The sequence below is a fragment of the Megalobrama amblycephala genome, linkage group LG9, assembly GCF_018812025.1.
Source record: "Megalobrama amblycephala isolate DHTTF-2021 linkage group LG9, ASM1881202v1, whole genome shotgun sequence".
In the NCBI taxonomy this organism is placed as follows: domain Eukaryota; kingdom Metazoa; phylum Chordata; class Actinopteri; order Cypriniformes; family Xenocyprididae; genus Megalobrama; species Megalobrama amblycephala.
The window spans coordinates 25,874,558-25,901,541 of NC_063052.1; the positions used below are offsets into that span (position 1 = coordinate 25,874,558).

Below are 26,984 nucleotides of genomic sequence, written 5' to 3' on the forward strand. Positions count from 1 at the left end.
CCGTTCTTAAAAGAACTTTTTAATAATCTAAAGAATCTTGTTCCACTTTAAAGAACCTTTTGTGCAATGGAATCGTTTCATTGATGTTAAATATTCTTCATGGAACAATCAGTTACAATAAAGAACCTTTATTTTTAAAAGTGTGGCAATGAAAACTCCATGAAAAGACAAACATTTTAAACAGAACAAGACTTTTCTTTTCCAGCATGGCATAAAGCAAGGTCCATATATAAATACTTACTATTAAAATATTAAAGGTGCCCTAGAATCAAAAAATGAATTTACCTTGGCATAGTTGAATAACGAGTTCAGTACATGGAAAAGACATACATTGAGTTTCAAACTCCATTGTTTCCTCCTCCTTATGTAAAACTCATTTGTTTAAAAGACCTCCGAAAAACAGGCGAATCTCAAAATAACTGTTACGTAACAGTCGGGATCATTAATATGTACGCCCCCAATATTTGCATATGCCAGCTCATGTTCAAGGCATTACACAAGGGCAGCCAGCATTAACGTCTGGATCTGCACAGCTGAATCATCAGACTAGGTAAGCAAGCAAGAACAATAGCGATAATAACTGACATGATCCATGATTACATTATATTTTTGTGACATTTGTGAATGGTCTTTCTAAATGTTTCGTTAGCATGTTGCTAATGTACTGTTAAATGTGGGGCCGCGCGTTGAATCGGTGTATAGTTAATGATGCCCCAAAATAGGCAGTTAAAATATTTTATTTTGAGCTGAAACTTCACAGACACATTCAGGGGACACCTTAGACTTATACATCTTGTAACAACTGGTTCTAGGGCACTTTTAATACTATACTTAATGTTTCCAGATGGCTGCAAAACAAACCTCATTTCCCAGCATAGTGCCTGGCCTCACGGGAAGCAAATCAATGTATAAGCTGTTGAAGAAGTAACGGAAGGGATTAATTCCCATTGTTTGTAAATTAAATGTTCTAGCACACAGGGGTGTGGTGTTCAGGTGGACACATGCTAAAATCTCGTAATGGAACAAAACCAACTGTCATTAAAATCTCATAAAAGAACAAAACATACTGTATTAAGATCTCATAAATAAAACTGACTGACAATGAAAACCGACTGTCATTGAGAACTCGTAAAGAAACAAAACTGACTGCCATTGAGATCTACTAAAGGAACAAAGCACATCATTGAAGTCTTGTATTGAAGTCTCATTACTAGTCTTGTGTTGAACAAATACTCTGTGCAAGTTAATACACAGAAAAAAAATTGTATGTCATGGTAATCTTCAATCAAAATCTCAAAAGTTACTTCCAGTCTGGAATGGCATTCCTTCTCTGATGACGTCAGTTTGATGGCTTGGGTTGAAATTGCTTAAACCACTCCCCTCCCACCTTTAGTCTGCTATGAGTCACTGTTTAGATTTTAATAGGCAAATACTTAAGAGTCTATGGATGGATCATTATTACAGTGATTATTATTTTTCTAGCATGTTATATGTTTGGCAACCGTTCTTTTAACCCTAAAAGATGGAGTGTTTAGGTTTTCATTTCTTAAACAACCATGTATTAAGATGTATCATGGCCATATTCCAGGAAAACAATGTCAAGGCTGGGCAGTGTAGTTTTGTACTCTGTAACTGACACTATTCAGTTTCAGTAAAGATAAAGAACAGAATGGGAGTTGTTTGGGTGTGCTAATTGCTAATAGTTTTTGTGACTAAGTTATGTGATAAACATTGTATTTTAAAGGTCCCGTTCTTCGTGATCCCATGTTTCAAACTTTAGTTAGTGTGTAATGTTGTTGTTAGAGTATAAATAAAATCTGTAAAATTTTAATGCTCAAAGTTCAATGCCAAGTGAAATATTTTATTTAACAGAAGTCGCCTACATCGAACGGCCAGTTTGGACTACATCCCTCTACTTCCTTCTTTAATGACGTCACTAAAACAGTTTTTTGACTAACCTCCGCCCACAGGAATACACAAGAGTTGCGTTTGTAGAGTGTGTTTGTCGCCATGTCATCGAAACGCTGTTATTTTCATCCCGCAGTCCAATCACCGGGATTGATTCCGGCTCAAATTGATAGGGTAAAATTAAAGACATGTTTACAATAACACTGAGCGCGTGCATCTCCACGTTATGGTAAGAGGCGTGACCTTTCCGGGCAAGATGCGCTAAACTGCTGTCGAATCACAACACAGCAACCGCTGGCACAGTCAGAACTCGTTACATATTTCTGAAGGAGGGACTTCATAGAACAAGGAAGTCATCAGCCCGTTTTTATACACGTGTTTTTTTTACACGCGAAACATGAACACGTTATATTGCGCACTATAAACACAATCAAAGGTTAAAAAAAAACACGAAAAACGGGACCTTTAATGCATCTGTTAAAATCAAACTTTAATATTTTGCTATGGAAACAAAACTTTGACAGTGAGAAGGGAGTTTTGGTAAGGGTTTAGGTGGAGATAGAGCCAGTAGCCTACTTTAAATATTTATGAAAAAGCTGAGAGATAATAATTGTGATTTAAGTCATCAAAATACACACCCAACAACAAATAATCATTAATACCACCATTTAAACATAGTGTTTTGATGACAAGGTAATTATGAAGTTAACCTTGATTTACCGGTTTCTTTTGGCTCAGCCAGGTATGTTTGTTTCTTGATTATGCAAATATTGTGGGTTTTTTTTGTTTTGTTTTTTCAAGTGAGCCTAAGCATTTTTCGATCATTCTGTGAAACACCTCAATGCTACATCTGGTATATTTACAGTGATTAAAAACTGTAAATTTGTTTCTTCTAAATATTTCTGTTTAGATTATTTAGACTTTGCACAAAGCAGATGAGTTTATAACTGTTACCAAACAAACAACACAAAATATCTGATTTCAAAGCAGAAGAAAATGCAAAATTTTGCTCATAAGAAAAACATGGATGGAATACATAAAAATGTATTGATACGGTTTACATACCCCTTGCAGAATATGCAAAAATGTTAATCATTTTAACAAAATAAGAAGGATCATGAAAATTGCATTTTATTTTTTATTTAGTACTGCCCTGAATAAACTGTATCAAACAGATGTTTACATATGTTTTCTGTCCACAAGACAAAAAAATAAAATGGCTGAATTTATAAAAATGACCCCTTTCAAAAGTTTACATACCCTTGATTCCTAATACTGTGTGGTTACCTGGATGATCCACAACTGTTTTTTTGGTTTTTTTTTTTTTATGTTTTGTGATGGTTGTTAAGTCCCTTGTTTGTCCTGAGCAGTTAAACTGAGCTCTGTTCTTCAGAAAAATCCTCAATGTTCTGTGAAAATTCTTTTGCATATTTGAACCCTTTCCAACAATGACTATATGATTTTGAGATCCATATTTTCACACTGAGGAAAACTCAAACACACCTATTTAAAAAGCTGCAAACATTCACTGATGGTCCAGAAGGAAACATGATGCATTAAAAGTTAGGGGGTGAAAACATTTGAACAAGATGATGATGTGCAAGTTTATCTTATTTTGTTTAAAGATCATATTTTTTCATTTAGTACTTCCCTTTGGAAGCTACAAAATATACATGTAATTACATGTTTCCCAGAAGACAAAAAAAGTACAATTTATCCTGTTCATCCAATTAAAAAAGTTTTCACCCCCTCGGCTCTTAATGCATCATGTTTCCTTCTGGAATAGTGTCATTTTTATAAATTCAGTTTTTTTCTTTCTTTCTTTTTTTTGTCTTGTGGACTTTATGTAAACATCTATTATGTGAAATAGTTTATTCAGGACAGTACTAAATAAAAAATAACATGCAATTTTCATGATCCTTATTTTGTTACCCCCTGCAAGGGGGATGCAAACTTTTGAGCTCAACTGTATATGCAATGTAGTTTGTAACCATCTTTGACCGAAAGCCCAAATTTTTTATCCTTTCTAGCATTTTCTTGTGATTATGGAAATTGTGTGTGAATAGCTTGAGGGGGTTTCTAACACGTAACCAACCCAATACAAAACCTGTCATAGCCTGATAAACCTCTCTCTTACCCTAAGGCGAATGTGTCAAATAAAGTTGATGGATGTAAATCATTAAATAAATTATGCATACAGTGATTTAAACCATGAAACCATACCTTGAATACTTTTTTTTTTTCCCATAAGGATGTGACTTACTACCAAAGAGTTGACAAATTGGTAAACTGAGACTGTACAGCAGATATTTAATGTTTATTTACAATAGAATATTAACATTTCATCCTGTAAATACCATACTCAGGTCATGCATTTAATATCAGAACAGTTTCAAATATACCTTTTAGTGCCTCAAAAAGCTTACTTAAAAAAAAAAGGCTTTGCTGAGTATATCTGCTCATATTGCATCATTTTAATCATGTTAGTAGAACATAAAAAGCAGAATATATAATGTAGGAAAATATAACTAAAATTGAAGTATTATGATTTACAGTACAGTGAAACAAAAGTCTAAAAACCCCCCGAACAAAACACATTAAAGAGACTGAAACAGATTTTCTTTTTGTGCCTTTGCAATTCAGTCTTTCGTTTCCAATTACATGAATTGTAATTCAGTTTTAGATATGTCATTATTTGTTAACCTACAGAGTCCTTGTTTTTGTAAACATCTACATTCAGTTCAGAGATCGATATTAAATTATTTGTAAAGCTTGTCAATAGGCCTACAACATTATACCAACACACAAGATATTATTATGCAGTATTGCGACTGATTTACAGAGAGAATGTCCTGTGATTTACGCACCAACGTTTCTAGTACACTAAACACTTCAGATTTAGGTAAAATTGAACAATATGAATATCAGTTGACTAAACCAATTTCTTCTAGACCATTAGTGTTTTTAATTCTATTCAATCAAATAAATTCATAAGCTGTAAATGGAGCATAAATAAAGGTAGTGGAACATGTATGTTGGTTGAAAGATCACAATGTGATTCTTTTGAAAGGAGCAATCCATTTCATATTCTCTAAACACAAAGGTGGAGCTCAAGTGGCAGTGCAAGATATGGAGCCATCTGATGATTCAAAACAAAGTTAGTTTGCATAACAATTGGGGACTTGAATTTAAAGAAGAGGTAGACTGGGCATATTCAAGGTTCCAGGGTTTTTTTTCTGCTAATTGCTTTATTGTATTCTAAAAATCTTAAGTATTTTATGGCATATGACAAAAATCATTAACCATGTCTTCAAGTCTACATTAAACATCAATACCTCGGTTTCTGTAAAATCTGTTGACAGGTGTCAGTAAATATGCAACTCTGTAGACACAGTGCCCTCTCAGAAAGGGACATCTACTGATTAAAAAAAAGAAAAGAAAAAAAAGACCCATCATTTATAATATTCATTTCATTTGATAACTACACAGTGCATGAGCTTTTCTGCAAAAAAACAAAAGCAGGTGTTTGAATTGAAATTGGCCAGGTTAGTTAATATTTAAACTGACATTGTAACATAGAAGGGAGTGTCCCAAACAATATAACACTTTTATGCTAAAAATTCTACATCTGTATAATAATATAATCTGCAGTGAAACATAATTATTGTCTTTAGGCTTTATATTTTAAGCCTGTTGAGGGTGCACATTACATTTACAAGAAAGTTAATGCAGATGTCACACAAGGTTAAGGCGCAAGTGAGGTCCCCTTTAAATCAGATTATTCTGGAAAGGACCAGAGGCAAATTATGGTTGGGATTTGAGTTATGCTTTTAAATATGTCATATTTAGTGTGATTTGTGGCAAATTCTGTAATGATCTTCAGTTTTTAAGATGGCTGTACTTTATCTAGTAAGACTGCATAGTACAAACTTTATTGTTCTCTAGTTTTCAATAATGAGAAGAGAATGAATTTCTACAGAACAGCGGCCATGGCAGTGCTGCCAAGTTGTGTAATGTTTTGTTTACTAACATGCTCCCAATCATAACGAGTGTCCAAATGGACTTTATTCCACTCTGCAGATAGTCAACAGCTCCCCGCCCTCTTTTTTTTCCCATGCTGGCTTAAAATGTTCAGTGTTTAATTATGACCAAAGGTGTATTGATATCATAAGGATCTTTACACAAACATACACAAAAATATATAACAAATAACTTTTACATCTCATCTGAAGCATTACCATATCCTCTCCAATAAATCTAAACATTCTTGAAACTTTTCAGTATTATTCATGTGCCAATTTACAAGGTACATGAAAAAAACAAACAAACAAAACAATACAAAAAAGAGGCTATAAGTATGTAACACTGCTAATAGTTGAAAAGATTGAATATAAAAAATATATGAATAAGATTCTGCCATGTTGTGCAGAAAAACTGTATATGATTGTTTCATATTGTCATGTGAAAATGAAAAGGGAAAACATCTGTATATTAAACTAAATATATAAAAATGAAATAAAATTAAAGCCAGTCTTATATAGCAATATTATTCCCATCAGTAAAAAAAGCCCATTAGCAATATCATGCAGAGCAGGATAAATGTACTTTTGTGTACATAAATTAAGCAACTAAAGAGGACTGATTTTGTGATGATGTGAATATTCTCTTTTCATCATAGCAACAGTTCCTGCCTGATGCTAAAGCTGTGAGGGCTTGCTTTAGCTCATCCATCTGAAGTCCACCATGTACCCCTGAATCATAACGGCGGCCATAACTAGTGGGGCTGTAGGATGAGGAAAAACCCATGGAGAAACCTGAGCCTGTAGCATCAAAACTTCCCCTTCTAGAGCCTGATCTTGAACCAGTTCTGGATCCAGACCTAGACCCCGAAGTTGATCCAGAGCCACTGACGCTGTATGGGCTGTAAAGGCCTTTACTTGACTGAGAGGATGCCTCTAGCAACCTCATGCCAGATCCTTCTTCTATCATACTTCTGTCCATGGCATCCTTGTATGAGATCTTGAGTTTTGTTTTGGGGCAGGTTAGGTATTTGGAATATCCACTGACATCTCTTAGTTTCTGTGCAGTGCGTGCATCTAGAGTGCCCTTCTTAACAGCATCATCCAATGATACTCTTCCTGTAACATCTGGTTCAATTAAACCGCCTGTTAAGTACTGGACTTCAAGAAAACGTTGGCCAGCTTCGTAGTAGAGCCAACCCTTCTTTAAGGCTTGAGCGGCAGACATTTTGGTTTTGGTTCTTGGATCTTCAAATCCCTGAAAAGCTTTCTGTGCTAGGTTGATACGATCAACCATGATCTTGTCCACCAGCCCTTTGTTCATTGCATCAGCAACAGAGAATTTCTCACCAGTGTTTGGATCAATAATTCCCCCTGTGCATGCTTGTGCTTCAAGTAGTCTTTGACCAGTGATGTTGTCAACTAGATTCCGATGCATAGCCTCTGTAACTGACACCTTTTCCAAAGTATCTGTATCTAAGATTCCAGCCACTGGTCCAGTTTCCTCAGTTGGATCAGTCCAGGTTGTAGCCGGAGTCTTTATGGAGGGAACTGGACTCATGGGATAGGATGAGCTTGACCCAAAGGAAGATGAACGAGATCTGAAGCCACTCATATTGCCAGAGAGCATGTCTGCAAATTCAGTGATAGAAAGGGTGCCAGCACGGTACTGGTCCAAAGCAGATTGGTCTATGAGGCCCTTGGAGATTGCATCATCAATGTCATACTGCCGTCCAGACCTTCTGTCAATGATCATAGACTTGACAACTCCATCTGATGATGAGGTGGTAATTTCTTCCCATTCACACTCTTGCTCTGCAAGTTCAATGTATGTTTGATGGTCAATGAGCCCTTTGCGGTATGCCTCATACACAGACATTTCTTTTCCTGTTTCTGGATCTACAATAACCACTCTACGTTTGCGGACTGAGGACTTAGAGGATGTCTTTCTTTCACGTTTCTTTTCTTTCAGCAGTAAAAGAGAAAGTCCAGTTTCAGGATCTGTTATACAACGCTCCATCAGCTGGAGGTAAGTTAAATTCTCCTCCGTGTTTGGATCGAAGAACCCTTTAGTGTCATCAGAGGGATCAGTGAGAATATCGTTCATCTCCTCATCAAATAGACCCCGTTTGTAAGCCATTTCAACAGGAAGTCGATGACTCTCTTCAGGATCAATGATTCCACCGGTGGCTATTTGAGCCTCAAGCAAACGGATACCATGGTCTTTCAGAATAAGACCTTTCTTCATAGCCTGGAACAGGGAGATCACCTTGCCAGAGTATGGATCTTTGTAGCCAGTCACAGCTCGTTCAGCAGAGAGAAGCTTGTCTTTAAATTCTGGTCCTACGACTCCCGTTTTTACAGCTTCAATGACATTCATTTTGAGATTTTTGATTGGATCAATCACATACCCAGTAGCTGCTTGAGCCTCCAGAAGTTCAAAGGCAGTGCCTGGTCTGATCATGTTCTTCTTCATGGCTTGGTAGACTGAAAGTCGATCTTTTGTAGCCTCTACAAACACACCTGCAATACAGCTGATGCCTTCAAGAAATTTCTTCAGGTCTTTACTGAGGTCCTCAACAGAAATGGTACCCTCCATCAGTGCTGTGTAGGTCTTCTGATCAATAATTTGAGAGCGCAACAACTCGTCTGGAGTGATTTGTTTTCTAAGGCCCTTAAATAGAAGTCTCTTGTCTGCCAGAGACAATAATTGTAAGCCACTCTCTTTATCAGCTTTGCATCTTTTGAGAAGTAGAGCATAAGACAGCTTTTCATCTGTTGTTGGATCTGTAAACTGTTTGACATCTCCACTTGGATCAGATATCCTCTCACTGGTTTCTTTGTTCATGTAACCACGTTGCATGGCAACATCAATTGGGAGGCGGAAGTAGTACTCTGGATCCATGAGACCACCTGTTGCTACCTGGGCCTCCAAAAGCTTCATGGCATAATCCTCAGGAACAAGGTCCTTTTTCATGGCTTGGAATAGAGAAATGACCTTACCACTGTAGGGATCCTTATAACCTGTGACTGCTCTCTCAGCAGACAAGAGTTTGTCATGGATCTCTGGGCCAACAAGACCCTTCCGTACAGCCTCATCAACTGTCAACAATTCATCTTTCACAGGGTCAGTGATGAATCCTGTGGCTGCTTGTGCCTCCAACAGATCAATGGCAATGTCAGGTTTAATGAGACCTCTTTTCATGGCTTGGTAGATGCTTACCTTAGCATAGTTATCTGAAAGAACTCCAGCAATGCTGCCGGTTCCAAAGAGATACTGCTTCACACTTGGCATCTCCATAACTTCCCGGATTGTTTTCTTGCCTTGTTTGAGCAGATTGTAAGTTTCGAGGTCTATAATACGCGCTCTGTAAAGTTCATCAATAGTAACCCGGCGTCTGATTACATCACATGACATACTCTGCTCAGTCTTGATGATCTCTCTTTGTTCAATTATTTCAATTATAATAATGATCATTCTTTCTTTTGTGATTTTGCCTGAACGATACTGTTCAAGGAGCCTTTGTTTTTCCTCTTCAGGAAGCAAATCTGATTTCATGACTTCCAATAATGTCACTTGTTTTCCTGCATAACTCTCATGTGGTATGGCTATTTGGGTGTTAGCTAAATCTGTTTCTGCTTGTTCCTCAGTGTAAACATAGGATTTCTCCGCTTGCTCGGGAGTCTGGGCTTTAGAAAGTGGTAACAGGGCAATTCCAAATTCTGGATCGGTGATACATCTCTCTTTCAGTTGTTTGTATGTGACATTTTCATCTTTGTTGGGGTCAGTGAAACATTTGATGTCATCTGTGGGGTCTTTAAAAGATTTGGCTAATTGCTTGCTGAAGTAGCCACGCTGAATGGCTATATCATTAGGAAGTCGATGGCTATTTACTGGATCAATTATCCCTCCAGTGGCCTCCTGGGCATCTAGAAGAGGTATGGCATGTTCTCTTAGAACAAGCTGCTTTTGCATTGCTTGAAGAAGAGAGATCTTATTACCAGTGTATGGATCTTTGTAACCAGTAACAGCTTTCTCTGCTGAAAGCAGTTTTTCATGAAGCTCTGGACCAACAATGCCAGCCTTAACAGCATCATCCACTACAAACTTCTCATTCCTGATAGGATCAACTATGTAGCCAGTAGCTGCTTGAGCTTCAAGCAGGGACAGACCTGTGTTTGGTGTCAGCAGTTTCTGCTTCATTGCTTGGTAAATGCTGAGCTTTTCCTTTGTTTTTTCCAAAAATACCCCAGAAATAGAATCAGAACCTTGCAAGTAGCGTTTAATGGAGTCACTAACTTCTGCAGGTTTCTTTTTTCCTTGTTGGATTTTGTCATAGGTGTCTTTGTCAATGATTTTAGATTCAAGTAAGGAACTGGCTGGTACAGGTCCTCTGAAACCATCAAAGTTGTCCTGTCCCTTCTTTTCTTTTTCATCCACTGTAGCGATCACAATCTTGATCAGTTTTTCAATAGTGATTTTTTGTGATCTATACTGCCGAATAAATTCAATCCTTTGTTCCTCTGTGAAATATTCAGAGTTGATAATTTCCCAAATGGTGATTATTCTTCCTTTAAAAAGTCCACTGTGCAACTCAACTGTAGCATGGCTCAAGGTCTCTTTAGTTTGTGCATCAGAAACTGGTTCTATTTCTTTAGACTTGATTGCCTTTTCAGATAGTGGAAGCAATGGAAGACCAGTCTGCTTATCAGTAATGCATCTTTTCAGAAGTTCAGCATAAGTGACATTTTCTTGTGTGTTGGGGTCAATGAATACTTTATTGGAGACTGATGGGCTGCTTATGTCTTGATTTATCTCCTCATTTAGGTAACCACGTTTATATGCAATATCTGGAGTGATGCGGTAACTTTTATCAGGATCAATAATTCCTCCAGTTGCAAGTTGAGCTTCCAACAGACGGACACCTTGGTCTTTCTTAATGAGATCTTTTTGCATTGCTTCAAACAGAGATACAGTTTTTCCAGTATATGGATCTTTGTAACCACAAACAGCTCTTTCCGCAGACAACAATTTCTCATGCAGCTCTGGGCCAACAACACCACTTTTGACTGCTTCATCAACTGTGAGCTTTTGGTTTTTCACTGGATCAATTATGAAGCCTGTTCCAGCCTGGGCCTCCAGAAGGTTTAGCGCAGGCTCTGTTCCAAGTAAGTCCTTCTTCATGGCTTCATAGAAAGACATCTTTTCAGAAGTTGACTCAATCTGCACTCCAGCAATACTGTGTGTCCCCTTTAGGGCTTTCTTGACGGGTTCAAGCTCAGACACCTCTTTAAGAGTAGCTTTTCCATTGTGCAATTTGTTGAACAAATCTTTATTAATAACCTTTGCTTCCAGAAGTTCAGACGCTGGCACTGATGATCTCAAACCATCAAATGCAGGTTCCTTCTTGTTTTCCTTGTCCTCTACAACAGTTATTACAATTCTAATAACTTTTTCAACTGTAATTTTGCCTGTCTTGTATTGACGGATAAGATCCTTTCTCTGTTCTTCAGTGAAGTACTCAGAGTTTATGACCTCCCAAATTGTGACAGCCTTTCCTTTGAATCTTCCAAATGGAACTGTTAGGTTTGCCTTACTAAATACATCTTTAGTCTCCTCATCAGTATAAGTTCTTTCAATTTGGGATGCATGTTCTGTGATTGGTAGTAATGGAATGCCTGTCTCAGGATCTGGTTTGCATTGCTCCAGTAGCTCACGATAAGTGAGGCTATCCTGAGTGTTGGGATCAATGAATGCTTTTTTGTCAGCAGGAGGGCTGGACAGAATTTTGCTTAGATCATCATCAAGCTGACCTTGTGTGCAAGCCATTTGCACTGGTACACGGTGGCTATTGACAGGATCAATTATCCCACCAGTTGCATATTGAGAATCAAGAAGTTTTGTGGCCTGGTCTTCTGCGATCAAACCTTTTTTCATTGCTTCAAACAGTGAGATTGTGTTTCCAGTGAATGGATCTTTGAATCCTGTGGCGGCCCTTTCGGCCGATAACAACTTGGTGTGCAACTCGGGTCCAATCAAGGTATCCTTCACAGCTTCGCTTACAGAAAGTCTTCTGTTCTTAATGGGGTCAATTATGTAACCAGATGCAGCTTGGGCTTCAAGAAGCATCATAGCTGTGCTTTGTGTAATCTTCTTGTCCTTCAAAGCTTGATAAATGCTCATTTTCTGGTTGGGTTCAACTATTACACCGCCAATGCAATCTTTACCTTTTAGGCACATCTTGACCTTGTCATTCTTAGAAAGCTCTTGCAAAGTTGTTTTGCCTTTCTTAAGCTTGTCAAATTCTTTTTTGCTGAGCACACCAATCTCATGGAGTCTGCTTGCAGGCACCTTCTCTCTGATTCCATCAAATGCCAGGGGTACATCTTTTTTCACACCATCCACTTCTGTAGAGCCATTTAGGACCTTCTTTGTTGTTTCAACCATGGTCATTTGAACTAACTCTTCTTCAGGGACTTTGTCAGTTTGAATTTCAATCTCCTTGGTGTGGGATGGCTTTTGTGAACTCTGAAGCTGCTGGAGTTTTTCTCGCAAGTTCTTGTTTTCCTCTGCCAGAAGTTTCTCTTGTTCAATTCTTTTCTTTTCAAGCTCTTGCATTTCTTTTTGCCTGTCATTCATCTCTTCCTCAGCATCCTTTTGCTTTTTGATAGCAGCATCCATGGCAGACTGCAGTTTCTTTCTCTCCTCCTCCATTTGCTTTTTCTGACGCTCCTGTTCATCTTTAAGTGCTTCAGCCTTCTTCACTTCATCTTCAAATTGCTTCTCCAGCTTCTTTTTCTCTGCCTCAATGGCTTTCTCCTTCTTCAGCAGTGTCTCTTTTTCTGCAAAGAAAGTCTGCTGGAGGATAGTCTTTTCCTGCTGTAACTGTTCTTGTTGCACATTGGCCATCTGTGGTAAAACAGCATAAAACAATAATTAATTCAATGCATGACATGGAAATCACTGTATAAGGAAAAATATAACTGCACAACTCAATACAATATGTTTATGGAACAGATAATTTAGCATTTTATGATGCAGTTATATTCTCTCTTATATAATTACATCATAACTTGCACCTGTCAGTGTACTTTTTAATTAATCTCTCATATGCTTTGGTGTCATATTTATATAGTGTATTGTGTTTATTTGATTCTGTGGTTACATTGATTTCATTGAAATGACAATTAAGTGAATGCATTTGTTAAAGTTATAGTTTTCCCACAAATGAAAATGTCATCATTTACTCACACTCATGTTGTCACAAACCTAACCTACCTTTTTTCTGCAGAAAGTTTTCAACAGTTTCAACTGTTTATGTCCATACAATGAAAGTCAAAGGGGGTGAAAATAATATTGGAACCCACTGACTTTCATTCCATGGGAAACACAGATACATTTTTCATATTATCTTTGAGTTCCACAGAAGAAAGTAAGTCATACAGGTTTGGAACAAGAGTAAATGATGGCATTTTTTTTTTTTAATTTTAGGTTAACTATATCTTTAAGATCTTAAATGTCTTTTCAATGGAAATCACTGTAATGACAGAATCAAGTGAATACAATATACGATAGAAATATGATAACTTTACAACATACTAGAATAGAGATTAATTAAAAGGTACACTTATATATAACAGCTGGAATTATTTTAGTTTGTTGTTGAATAAATTATGGAAATATTAGGAAAATTACAACACATTATAATGCCTAAGTTAAAGACATTAGAAAGTAATAAAACACTAAATAGTGATACTAACAATTAAAGGGGTTAAAGGGGACCAGAACATCTTTGTTCATGATAATTGCAGGCTTTGTTATCACTGTGACTGGCAACATACAATTTACATGAACAAAGGTTCAGAAGTGGTATAAAAACTGTTAATTGTTAATTAAGGTGTTTAAGGGTCATATTTTAAACACTAGACTGCAGTAACACAATACCTCTTTTGATTGTTTTTGTAAGTCAGCAGCCTCTTTTTTCAGTTTTTCCTTTTCTTTCTCAAGCTCTGCGATTGCTTTATGCAGATCATCAGCCTCTTTTTTGCTCTGCAGTCTCTGTACTTCCAGTTTCTTAACAACAGTGTGTTTTTCTGAAGTCTGTTTTTCAGTCTCTAGCAGACGGTTTTTGATTTCATCTGCTTGTTTCTTGAATTTTTTGGCTTCCTCCTCCGCTTTTGACTGAGCATCACTTAGCTGCGTCACCTTCATCTTTAGTTTCTCAGCCTCTGCGGTAATCTCTAATTGCCTCTTGCGTTCAGCCTCTAAAGATTTCTGGAAGCCTTCAGTCTCCTGCTCCAGACGCTGCTGCATCTCCTTTTTGGCCTCTAACAGCTTTTGAGCCTCTACCTGTGCCTGATCTTTCTGTTTCTGGAGCTTTTCAGCTTCAGCCTTCAGTTTTGTTGCCTCAAGAATAGCCTGCTTTTTCTCTTCCAGCATCTTATCAGCCAGTTCCCTCTGTTTGGCGAGATCAGACTCTGCAATTTGTCGTAATCTTGCAGCTTCTTGAGCCTCAATATTGAGCCGTGCTGCCTCCTCTGCCAATTTTTTCATGTTCTCAGCCTCCTCCTCAAGGAGTTTCTTTGTGTTATCTTTATCTTTCTTCATAAGCTCTTGGTTTTCCTTTTCAATTTTAAGTTTCAGTTTTAGTAATTCCTCCATCTGAATCTTGACTTTAGAGAGCTCATCCTCTACTTGAGCCTTCTGCTTCATAGCATCACTGACCTCTTGTTTGAGTCTCTTAAGTTCATCATCAAGGATAGATTTCTGTTTGTCTGTCTCATCAAGTTGCACTTTAACCTTCACTAGCTCCTCCTCAACTGAAGACTTCTGCTTCAGGGTCTTTTCTGCAAGCTTTTTGTACTTGGCCATTTCCGCATCAGCCTCTTGCTTTTGTTTTAAAGCAGCAGCCTCTGCCTCAGCCCGTCTGGAAGCTTCCTTTTCAGCTTCCTTCCTCAGTTTTTCAGCATCTTCCTGGGCTTTGGACTGTTTGGCAGCTTCAGCCTCAGCTGCCTGCTTTTGACGTTCAGCTTCCTCTGCTTTCTTCTGCAACAGGGCAGCCTCTTTCTCAGCCTTGTCTTTAGCCTTTTCTGCATCTTGTGCCAGTTTCTTTGCTTTTTCAAACTCTTCCTTGAGTTTATCCTGCGCCATGCTGTCTTTATTTTGCTGGAGAAGAACATCTTGGGCTTTCTGCTCAGCAGCAGAGCACTTCTGTGCAGCCTCTTTGACTAAAACGATCTGTCTCTCGGCTTCTTTCTCTGCAATCTCTTTCTGCTTTTTGGCATCTTCTGCTTTCTTTATAAGACGGTCAACCTCCTCTTGAGCAGCTTTGTGTTGTCTTGCCGCCTCTTCTTCTGCAGCCTGGATTTTTTTCACCTTGGCCTCTGCCTCTTTCCTTTTTTTCTCCTCTTCCAAAGCAAGTTTTCGGAATTTCTCTGCCTCTTCCTCAGCCTTCGCTTTGCTCTTCTGTGTCTCCTCTGCAATGCCCTTCAGTTTGTTAAGCTCAAGTTCAAGGTCCTGTTTGCCAGTTGAAGCTTTTTCAAAATTGAGTTTGAGAATGTGGATCTCCTCCTCCACCACTTTCCTCTGCTTCAAGGTTTCTTCTACGATTTTCTTTTGCCTATCGAGCTCAGTGTCTGAAGATTTCTTGAGCTGATCAATCTTTTCTGCAATTGCTTGCTTATGCTGAGCCGCTTGATCTTCGAGAACTTTCCTCTGGTAGGCCTCTTCTTCGGATTTTCTCTTTAAACGGTCATTTTCAGCCTCCTTCTCTTTCAAAGCGATCTCAGCCTCAGTTTTTAGACGGGTTGCTTCGTTGATAGCTGCTAACTTTTCTTTGAGGATCTGCTCAGCCTCTGCTCTCTGACGGGCAGCTTCTTCTTCTGCAATCTGCCTCTGTTTCTTTGCTTCTTCTACAACTGACCTCAGTTTAGTTGCCTCTTCAGCCAGTTCCCTCATTTTGGCAGCCTCAGATTCAAGTAGTTGTTTGCTCTTTTCAGTGTTTGACATAGACTCTTTCTCAGCTTTGGATTTCATCTGCAGTAGAACCTCCATCTCCTTCCTAATTTTGACCAGTTCCTCCTCAAGCTCCTTCTTCTGGTTGACAGCAGCATTGACATCATTTTTGAGACGTTGGAGCTCATCATCCAAGACAGTTCTCTGTTGTTCAGCATGCTCAAAATCTGCTCTTAATCTAATAAGCTCTTGCTCTGCTGCAAGCTTCTGTTTAGCAGTTTCTTCAGCCATTTTCCTTTGGTTCTCCAGTTCCTTTTCGGCAAACTCTTTCTGTTTAAGGGCAGCCTCCTCAGCTTTTCCTCTCTTCTTTGCCTCCCGTTTGGCTTCCTCCTTCTGTTTCTCCGCTTCCTCCTGAGCTGCAGTTTTCTTATTGGCCTCTTCTTCTGCCTGGAGCCGGAGCCGGAGAGCTTCATTAGCCTTCTGTCTCCATGTTTCTAGCTCCTTTTCTGCCTGCTCTCTTGCCTTATCTGCTTCAGCTTGCTGCTTTTTGAGATGTTCCGCCTCTTCCTGCAGTTGAATGACCATCACCTGCTCATGTTTGAGTGATTCTTCCAGTTTTGCTGTCAATGACAACTGTTTACTCTCAAGCTGAGTGGCTGCAGTTTTCTTAGCCACCTCCTCTACCACTTGAATCTGTCTCTGCTTTTCCAGCTCTGCTTGCTTCATGTGCCTCTCAGCTTCTTCAGCTTGAAGCTTGAACTTCTCAAGATCCTCAAGGGCCCTCTTTTTCTCTTTGGCAGCCTCCTTTTCTGCCTCTGATTTCAGTTTAAGCTCCTCTTCTGCCTTGCGTTTCTTCTGAGTCTCTTCGGCAACTTGCTTCCGAAGCTTCTCTGCTTCATCCTGCGCTGCTTTTCGAAGTTTTTCGGCATCTGAAGCTTTTTCCCTGAGCTGTTGAAGCTCTGTTTCAGCAGTGCTTTTTTGTTTCATTGTTGTCTCTAACTGGAGACGGATTATACGGATTTCTTCTTCAATTCTGGTGCGGCTTTGGAGGGCTTCCTCTACCTGTTGAGTCTTAGACTTGATTTCCTGGTCAGAAAGGCTTTTGAGCTCCTGAAGCTCTCGCTGAATATTGTGCTTCTGTTTCTCAGCATCGACAGCGACGTCCTGTCGCTTGCTGACTTCGTCTTTCATCTTGGTCTTCAGCTCATTTGCCTCTTGTTCTGCTTTAGCAATAGCCTTTGCGTGAGATTCAGCTAACTGCCTTTGCTTTTCTAGCTCGGCCTGCATCTCGGCCAGCTTTTTTCTATCTTCTTCCTTAAGTTTTTCGGCAGCTTTCTGTATTAGTGGGGGTAAATAGTAGGGGAAACAGAAACAAAGTTTAAGAGTTAGATATTAAGTGCATGTACGTACATGCAAATGTAAGTACATGGACAAAGTTACAGGGTGTTATGCTAAATAGTTAAGCTAAACAGAAAAACAACTTATGTAGTTACAGAAGATTTATTAAGGATAATATAAAGTCACAATGTATGGTACACAAAATGAGACACAATCACTTCACAAAACACCACTACAGCTGGAATATCAAATGGCTTCATGCTTATGAGGAGTTATCACTGGATATGGCTACTTTTTTTTTTTTTTTTTTTTTAAATAAATGATGGGTTACAGGTGTTTTGGATTCCCTTTTGAACAAAATATGGAAATTGATCATTTTAATATATTAATCTTTAGATAAATTATTATTGTAAAGGGTCTATGAAGAAAAAAGTATTTGAAAATCTATATTCATGATATTATCATGCCTACAACAGAACAGCTTAGTGATGCAGCAAAGAAACAATGAGAATTTTTTTAGACCATATGGGGGGAAAAGAAGAAAAACTGGTCTGATGAATGCCAAAGTGTAGATTTTGACAAATCCAATAATATATATGAATGCATATATTATTTTATATTTTAGTTAACATATTTCTTAATAATGGCAAAAATTCAAAAGTAATTAACAAGGGACTGGAATAGGATGAACATGCATTTTTGTGGACAATTTACCTCTTTAGCGCCCAAACATGACAAACATTCATCATGATAAAGTACTGGCAAGCAGTTTAGAGAAGCAAACAAGAAAATAAAGGTTAGAAAGGAAAATGGAAACCAAAATTGTGCAGAAAACAACTACAGAAGAAGGGGTGACAGTCAGGCTGAAGAATACTCAGAGGGAAAATCAACAACTAGAGCACAAAGGAATGATGGATAACAATGTGTCTATCTTTTTACAAAAGCAGCAGACCAAATCCAAAAAGGAAATTAAACTAGAGAAACAATGTGGCATCACTGGTACATTGCACCATGCACTAACTTTTATTTTTAGGAGAAGAGAATATTTTAAGTTGGCTTCAGGCTGAAGGGTACCTAAACTAACTGAGAGCTCACTATAATGTAAGAGATATTAAGACCTCCATAGTAGTAAACACATAATGAAAGACATACATTGTGAAAAATGGAATGTGCTGCACCACTAGCATTAATAAAACTGAAGACCTAGGTGAGCAGATCAATCTGTTACATTTTTGATTTCCAGAACTTGTCTTCACTATTGTGTCACTCTTTGATAAAAATGTAACTGTGTCTCATATGGTTTGTACAGTGAAATAAATACATATTTCATATGTCCATACATCCACAAATTAAACTACAAAAGGGTCAAGTTAGTAAGTTAAAGTTAGTGCTAGAGTAATAAAAGACTAGGTTTTGACACTTACCACCTCATCCTCTAGACGGCGATGTGTCTCAATGATGAATTTAATATACTGTGTCGAAAGAGTCATCAGCTCACTGTAGCGTGTTCTCAGAGTCACATACTGAAAGATATTTTTAAATTATTTGGCATGTCAAATAACACCAAGAAATAAAAGCCCAAGTATAACAGTATAAGTTATGCATACATTATGTAAATTAATACATATAGCAGATTAAGAGTCAAAAACAGGTGGATATCAGATATCAAGGGTACCTCTTGGATGATGTCATCAGATGCAGACTCCATTTTTGTCTTCTTCAGAGGGGAAGCGATGGGCTCCACAAGAGCTTTATAAGTCACCAGCTGGAGTTCATAATCCTGGATGAGAACATTCAGTCAGACTGCTACTCAAATAATTTGAATTTGAGTAAAATATGTATGCGGCAGCATTCATACACACCTTTATGGCATCGATGTATGCTTTAGCATATTTCTGGCACTCATCCACCTTGTCCTTGTTCTTCTCAATCTCCTCAAGCAGTTTCTGTACAAAGGATGGACATGACATATATGAAAAGATAAATTACATGATTTTCTTATAAATTATTATATGATAAGCATTGAATACAGAATTATCATTTCAGACAGACCAACTGATACACAGACAGACAGAATGACAGATACATACCTTCTCCTGGGTCAGCTGCTCTTGAAGGGCTTTGCTGTCAATGGGTACAGCATGGAGCTTGTCCTGCCTCTGTTTGGCATCTGTTATCCAGCGGATGAGCCAGTCATAGCTCTGTCTGTAAGCCTGCATCTGCCTGCTCAGAAGGTCAAGTTCTTGCTGCCTCAGCTCAATCTGAGCGAACACAGCCTGCCAGCGGTCCTTCAGGTTGCCCACCAGCTGCCTGTAGTGCTCCAGCTCTATGTCACGTTCACTGTGCAGCTGAGACATACGGTCATTCACCGCCGTAGCCCTCTGAAGCTCCTCTTCCAGACGGTCAAATGTGGCTTGCTTGCCCTCCGCTTCTGAGCGCAGTTTCTAGTGTCAAGAAAGAAGGAAAGAACGTGAACATGTTTGTGAGGTCATGTTTGATTTGAGCTCATAGTTGTAAACAATTTCATGCATAACTGGGTAATTGTGGGAAAGACAATGTACCTGGAGCTGTGTTTGAGTGGCTTCAATCTCTTTCTCATTAACAGGAACTTTGTTCACATCACGCAACTGGTTCTCATATTTGTTGAGAATGTCTTCTGCTCCCTTTGTGCTGCGGATTACCATGTCAATGGTCTTCAGCCTTTATAGACAAAAAGAATAGGATCAGCAAAATTTATATGTGAAGGACAAAAATATGATTTGAAAAAGTAAAAAGTAATTCTATTGAATACTATCTAAATAAACTATCTAAAAAATTTTTTTTTTTAAATTCAGCAAGGATGCATTCAATTGAAAGTGACAGAAAAGACTTCCATAGTTACAAAAACTATTTCTATTTACTTTCTTTTGAACTTTCTACTCATCAAATAATCCTGTAAAAAGTGTCACAGTTTCCACCAAAAAATTAATCAGCACAACTGTTTTCAACATTGACGATTAGCATATTAGAATGATTTCTGAAGGATCATGTGACACTGAACACTGGAATAATGGCAACTGAAAATCAGCTTTGCAATCACAGGAATAAATTAGATTTTTAAAATATATTAAAAAATAGAAAACAGTTATTTTAAAATGTAATAATATTCCATATTATTACTGTTTTATTATACTGTTGATCAAATAAAAACAGAGCATAAGAAACTCCTTTCAAAATCATTAAAACAGCTTACCTAACCCAAACTTTAGAATGGTAGTGTAAATATGTATAAAAAATGGACAGGATACGACTTGAAACTCACTTGTCGAGATACACAGAGGAAAGACTGTAGACATGTTGCATCTTCTTCTGGGTGATGTCAATTTCTGAGCGTAGGACAGGGGCTGAACTGGACTGCTGAGATGTGGCCAGCACTGCTTCACTCTTCTCCACCATCTTATCCAGGTCTTCTTTTATACCCTCCAACTCAGTCTGCACTTTCTGTAGGACGAAATGAGAATATACAAGTATATAGTCATTAAATAATATAAATTAAGATTTCAATCAATTAAAATAATAATTTTAATGATTGCAATTAGGGCTGGGAAAATAAATCTATGCATTACGAAATGAGAAATGAGGTCGCATTTGAAGGCTGATACGTCATCGAGGTGGTCTCATTTCAGAAAAGTAACCGTTAGATAGCAAAGTAAGAAAGAAATTACAGCATTTCACACCTCACGAGGAATAACAGTCAATTTTATTACGGTTACTTTTCTTAATAAGACATCCTTGATGACGTATGCAGCCTACAAATGCGACCTCCGGAGGACGCAGCCTCCGAAATGAGGCGCAGCTTCAACCGAATGCACGAGTGCTCTTCTTCGTGAGCATTTGAGTGTGTGGTTAAAAACTAGCCTAGAGCGCCATCTGCTGTTAAAAACTAAGCTCAGAATCCATTTGAGAATCACGATGCATTAGGAAAATCTCAGAATCTATCCATGAATCAAGAAAATTTGATTTATTATCACAGCCCTAATTGCAGTAGACATGCACAGGTTCTTTGTGTGATATATATACATTTGAAAGAATTTCTTCATATAAAAAAAGTGGCACCATGTACAAACAGGTATAATATATATTAATTTAGTGTTTCTGCAGACCTTCTGTTCAGTGGCTCTCTGTGCACAGGCTTTGAGAGGCTCCTTGTCTACCAGATGTCTGAGGCGGTTCACTGTGCGGTTCTCACAGCCTTCCAGTCTCAATCTCAGGTCCTTTATCTGAGTGATGTAACTCTTGCAAACTGACTCATCCTGTTCCCCTAAATAATTGACATACTTTGTGTTAAAAAAGCTCAAGAAATGCTCCTGAACATTGGAAAAATACAAAGAAAAAAGCAAAAGCACAGACTTCTAGGAATGCTTCTTTATTACTGAAATAACATTAAATCTATGCAGTATCCATTCAATATTTATAGACACATGAAATCGAGCTTGCATAGCTATAGAAGCATTTGCATTCAAGTACTTTCAAAGAGAATGTTTCAGGCCTTAAAGATCAAGTAAATGGGTTAATTTGCACACTTTTAAAGTGAGTACACTGCATGTCAAACTGTCAAATGGTGAGAAAATCTGTGGAGATGACCTCACACAAGAGAATTAAAAACATGCTTAAAATCCCTGGAGTCAATTTGGATTAGAGCAAAATGCACATGAAAGTATTAAACAAACAATGACATTGACAAATCATTTACAGTTTGTTAAAAAAATCCACTCTCTTATCTTTACCCAGTGCGCTGCCCTTTTGAATGAGAACAGGTTCTGAAAAATAAGTCTCACAGTCATAATGGGAGGTGGAAGGAATGCCCTATCCACCCCTATCTTAAAACCCCTACAAGTCACTGCCTTTGTGTTGCATCAAGCATGCAGAAAAATCTGCAGCAGTGCTCAGGGCAGTCTTAAAAGGGTTGATGCTAGGACCAAGATGGCTTTGTCTGTGTGCAATTTCATTGAACAGTGAAAGTGATGAATGATTTCAATACATCTGAACAAACCAGCTGACCTAACCTGACACCCACCTTGTTCAACGGAGCGTAGCAGGTTATCATAGTGTTGAGTGGCTTTGCTGTAACTGTTCTCAGCTTGCAAGCGATCATCAGCTCCGAATAGCTCAGAATCCTGACTGTCGCGCATGAAGTCCTGATAGTGCTGCTCCAGGTTCTTCAGGGTCAGTCGATATTCCTCGACTCTCAGAGTCTTGAACTACACAAAATTAGAGAACAGAATATGTCACCTAATAGTTTATAAGGTTTATAATGTAACTTTTCAGTTTGTATGCCTCGGCATGCAATTAAATAATACATAATAATGAGTTCTTTAAAGTGATGGATGATATATCACATTCATATCCATATCAGTTATCTGCCAGTATTAGAGATTATATTTATCGTAGCAATCGGTATTAGACATATATTGGCTGATACTAAATATTTAATAGTTCATGTTCAAATGTTTTTACATTTAGACTTTTGTGGCATCTAATGCTCACTTAAATGTAAAGTTTGAAAACACTGATAATAATTTAATAACACTGTTAAATGTAAGCTTCAGCAAATCTCAAAATTAATGCACTACCTTCAAAAGTTAGAAATTTTTTAATGTTTTTGAAAGAAGTCTCTTATGCTCACCAAGGCTAAATTTATAACATTAAAAAATACAAAAAATACAGCAAAAACAGCAATATTGTGAAATATTACAATTTAAAATAACGGTTTTCTATTTTAATTTCAGCAGCCATTACCTTAGTCTTCAGTGTCACATGATCCTTCATAAATAATTCTATTTTGCTGATTTGGTGCTTAAGAAACTTTTTTTTTTTATGATTATCAATGCTAAAAACTGCTGCGCTGTGTAATATTTTTTGTTGAAATCGTGACACATTTTTTTTCTCTCTCTAATGATTTGTAAATTCAAAATTAAAGCATTTATTTGAAATTGAAAGTTTTTGCAGCAATGTAAAAGTCTCATCATTTTTCACTTTTAATAGTGTATTAATTTCTTTTTTTTTAGACAAAATGATACCAAATTGTTGTACCGGCCATTTATTTAATATTAATTATTTGCACTAGCCTTTTAATATAGGTGCATCCTAGGTTTTACTATTTTATGCCAAGTCTTTGAAAGTATCTAAAAAGGGATGTGTGTGCTAGTTACCATGATAAAATTCCAGGAGTTGATAAGCAGGATATCTCTCATGTAATACTGCCAAGACAGCAGGCTCTTCATATCAACATGTAGCTTTTGCCAGAGAACCATCAGCCTCTGCAGACTCGCATCCAAACTAAAGTTAAAAACAAATCAAAAGATAAGGCGGCAAAGCCAAACACAGATGAGAAAGAACTGGTTTATACTGCAACATTTGCTGATATCAATCACAGCAAAACCACACATCTCGTCTCTAAGATGTCAGTTTGAAAACACTGATAATAATTTAATTACACTGTAGTTTCAAAGACAGATTTAAAAGTATGTGGAATTTGAATGTGCTGCCAACTAAAGGAATGGAAGTCAAATGAGGTTATAGTCTTGTGTACTAGTTACCCAGAGCTGACATCCACAGCTTCTTTGTTGGTGGGAGGGACAATAAAACAGATGGACGGTACTGTGGCTTCATTTCCACTGGAGTTTCGCACTTTCCAATTGTACGGCTGGGAGTTGTTCAACAGGACACACTCATCTCCTTTGTGTACCGTGATCTGGGCCCAAAAAAAAAGAAGGATGTTAATTACGAAGTTTGAAGGGAATAATATGTATTACATTTTCTATTAGATTACAAGTGCAGTGACTAAGAGCAAGAACAAGTTAATGAGTGCTAAGCCTGTGTAATAGCAAGATATTCATGCTAGATCACAAATTACACCCGTGGAAAGCATTTTATATAATAGCCTTCATTTTTAAAGAGGGACTGGGATATAGGAAAGCAAATAAACACAGTTCAAATGTTGTTTGAGTGTTTTAAATTGTGCCCCTAGTAATAATTTATTTTATTTTATTACCCGTTTTCAAAAGAAAACAAGTGACAGAGTGTTTCTGCTTTACCTCCATTTGTTTGAAGTCACAGACAGCCTGAATGGGTAATTTGCCCTTGACGGGGTGAGCGGTATTCCTCGGCTTCAGCTGGATAACGGTCTTGGCTCTTCGGTTGAGACCCTCCAGGTGTGTCTTGAATTCATTTAGCTGTTCTTTTTCCTCCTGATGGACAGAGAGACAAATTTACATATGTATGTATATTGCATACATATTTTAATTTAAGAAAAAGGGAACATGTTTTAGTGATGATTCAAACAAAGCACTGAAATGAGAGTTAATCAATTAATTGAAATAGACAGTATGAACTGATTCATGGAAATGATTCAAAGACAAATGCACTGTGACAAGGAAGGATGACATGTGATGTGTCCAAAATCGTATTCTGTATAGTACGTACTACATTTGGTTTGAAACTTACAAGTATGTTCTTTATAGCATGTGTGTAGTATGTAAATTTACTTGGCTGTCACTTTGATGTGAACTACAAACCCAGTGTTCATGTCAAGTGTGTCACTTTACGCCATTCACAACTCTTCTGTGGCCTCATGGAAGTGTCCATCAAATACACACTTCAGAATCTGACCAGAAGTAGTAGGTAATTTGGGTAATTTCCACCTACCTTTTTTTCTGAATACTATGTATTTGGACATACTATTCTGTTGGCATAATGTGTTTATTATTCCTTTTTAGACGCAGGTCCAATAAAAATCTCACTATATTTTGGTGTATACTGGGTTGTAAAATCCCACTCATAGTAATACCCACCACAGCGTCTTGTAGCAGATCCTCTAGCCGTGTAACCGTGATTGAGCGGTCACACACATATTTCTTCTTCATTGTGTCCTCCATCTTCTTCATCCTTTCTTCAGCCTCTTTAACATCTGAAAAGAACTGTAGAACAAAAGGTTTAGAGATCAAAATAATTGTGATGAGGTAAATCTATTTGACTGTCTACTTTAAACTGCAAACCCACGGTTTACAAGCATAAGTGTTTGTTATGTACCTGGAAGTAGGCGGTGTTTTCTTTCAGATGAGTCTCAATGCAACAGCATAGCTGAAGGATCCAGCTCCACTGAGTCTGAAGAGCTGCAGTGAAAGCCTACAGAGGAACAGATTACAAACCGCTGGAGTTGCATACATTAATACACAAAATATTCCACTAATATATATAGTGGTGTTCAAAAGTCTGAGGCCACATAAAAAAAATCTGCAATTGGAGTGGACTGGAAAAGAAAAAGAATATAAGCAAAGAAATTTGTAAATTTTGTAAAATAGAAAATATTAAAGATTCTGCACTATTTCTTGGTCAAATCAAATAAGTAAAATACTATAATTCGTATTAAATTAGACAACATATTTTTTTTTTTTACAAATTTAATTTTATTACTCACATTAAGTTTCTTTTTCCAGTTCTCATTTACTATATTGTTTTGCTTTGCACAAATAAGTCAGCTTTATTTTTATAGCGCTTTATAGAATAGAGATGTTTCAAAGCAGATTCACAATAATAAACAGGAAAGTAACAGAATTAATGATGCAAACTTATCAAATATGAGACAATTTCCAATTTTTACTGTAAAGCAGCTGTAGCAGGAAAATGGTATAATTCAGTTCAGTAAAGATTTAGTTCAGTTCAATAACTGTGTAAAATTCATTCATTATGAAACAAGTTCATTTCAGCTACAAGCAGTTCTACAGAAGACAACAGTGTCGTTGTTCAGCTCAAGTTTTGTTTTTATCTGATAGTGTCAGTGGAGTTTAATCAGTAATATTGCTGGATATTAAGTGTCCCCAACTAGGCAAGCCAAAGGAAAACACATAAAATGTACCTCTATAGTCTTCCTGGCAGGATGACCATCTTTCAACAGTTTGTCTCCAGTCACCTGGACATTGTTCACTCTCTTCTCTCTCTGTTCAAGATCTCGCATCAAACCCTACAAGACAGCACAGCAGCATCCACGGTCATTGTCAAATGCAATAAAATAATTTCAGAGAATTCTCTACAATTAAAATGACATCATTGCATTAAAAAAGCACAAATTTAGCACAGCTGGAGTCATGTTCAAAAGTGTTGTTGGCCTTACAGAATAGTTGTCCTTCTTGGCGGTCATGTTGGAGTTTCGATCGCTCCAATCATAGTTCACTTCTTCCTCTTCTTTTTCATTCAACCACATTAGCTCTTTTGTGGCGGCCACGACAAAAGCGTGCAGCTGATCTAGACTCCTCAGGCGTGACTTGGATGAGTTCTAAAGAGGAACAACAACAAAAATGAACCAACTACTAAATTCGCTAATTCTATTTCATCAAGCTTTCTATGTTATTGGGATTGCAACAAAAATATTTTAAGATCCATTATTAGGATTCAATAAAGTGATCAGTGTATTAGTTCTAGATTTAAAAGCGTACCAGCAGTTTGGCATATTGAAGGTCCAGTTTGCCCAAGTATTCTCGATAGGCTCCTTTACTAACTGGAGTCAACTGATTCTGAGAGGAGAGAAAATGATGTTGGTTTTTCATTGCAGTCTTAGCCATTTTAACTCGTACATAGAGTTTAATAAACAATCTGAATTATTAATACTGCTTAAAATTAAGCATGTAAGATTTATATCTAGTATCCAGTACCTAATTCTCAATGCTACTATTACTCAGTTCACAATTAAATAAGTTAGCCAATCAGAACAGAGGTCATTTATATTT

At 37.5% G+C, this 26,984-nt stretch overlaps 1 protein-coding gene across 24 annotated transcripts in view; it reads right to left on the reverse strand.

Moving 5' to 3' along the window:
• Positions 1-4,208: 4,208 nt before the first annotated feature.
• The window catches only part of pleca (plectin a), a 122,613-nt gene continuing 99,837 nt past the window's right edge, over positions 4,209-26,984 (reverse strand). For 18 of the 24 annotated variants that reach the window (XM_048202386.1, XM_048202385.1, XM_048202390.1 and 15 more), the window contains 19 exons: positions 26,694-26,771; positions 26,372-26,533; positions 26,117-26,221; positions 25,291-25,386; positions 25,053-25,178; positions 24,297-24,449; positions 23,799-23,953; positions 23,412-23,538; positions 22,277-22,460; positions 21,987-22,019; positions 21,363-21,520; positions 20,522-20,700; positions 19,782-19,920; positions 19,311-19,664; positions 19,083-19,166; positions 18,896-19,000; positions 18,645-18,743; positions 13,873-17,217; positions 4,209-12,837 (listed from right to left, as the gene is read on the reverse strand). In XM_048202386.1, coding sequence (XP_048058343.1) covers positions 6,529-12,837; positions 13,873-17,217; positions 18,645-18,743; positions 18,896-19,000; positions 19,083-19,166; positions 19,311-19,664; positions 19,782-19,920; positions 20,522-20,700; positions 21,363-21,520; positions 21,987-22,019; positions 22,277-22,460; positions 23,412-23,538; positions 23,799-23,953; positions 24,297-24,449; positions 25,053-25,178; positions 25,291-25,386; positions 26,117-26,221; positions 26,372-26,533; positions 26,694-26,771 — 11,991 coding nt within the window. In that variant the 3' untranslated portion in view covers positions 4,209-6,528. The remainder of the gene's footprint in view (positions 12,838-13,872; positions 17,218-18,644; positions 18,744-18,895; positions 19,001-19,082; positions 19,167-19,310; positions 19,665-19,781; positions 19,921-20,521; positions 20,701-21,362; positions 21,521-21,986; positions 22,020-22,276; positions 22,461-23,411; positions 23,539-23,798; positions 23,954-24,296; positions 24,450-25,052; positions 25,179-25,290; positions 25,387-26,116; positions 26,222-26,371; positions 26,534-26,693; positions 26,772-26,984) is intronic. The other 6 variants (XM_048202387.1, XM_048202391.1, XM_048202410.1 and 3 more) reach the window with 1 other exon arrangement.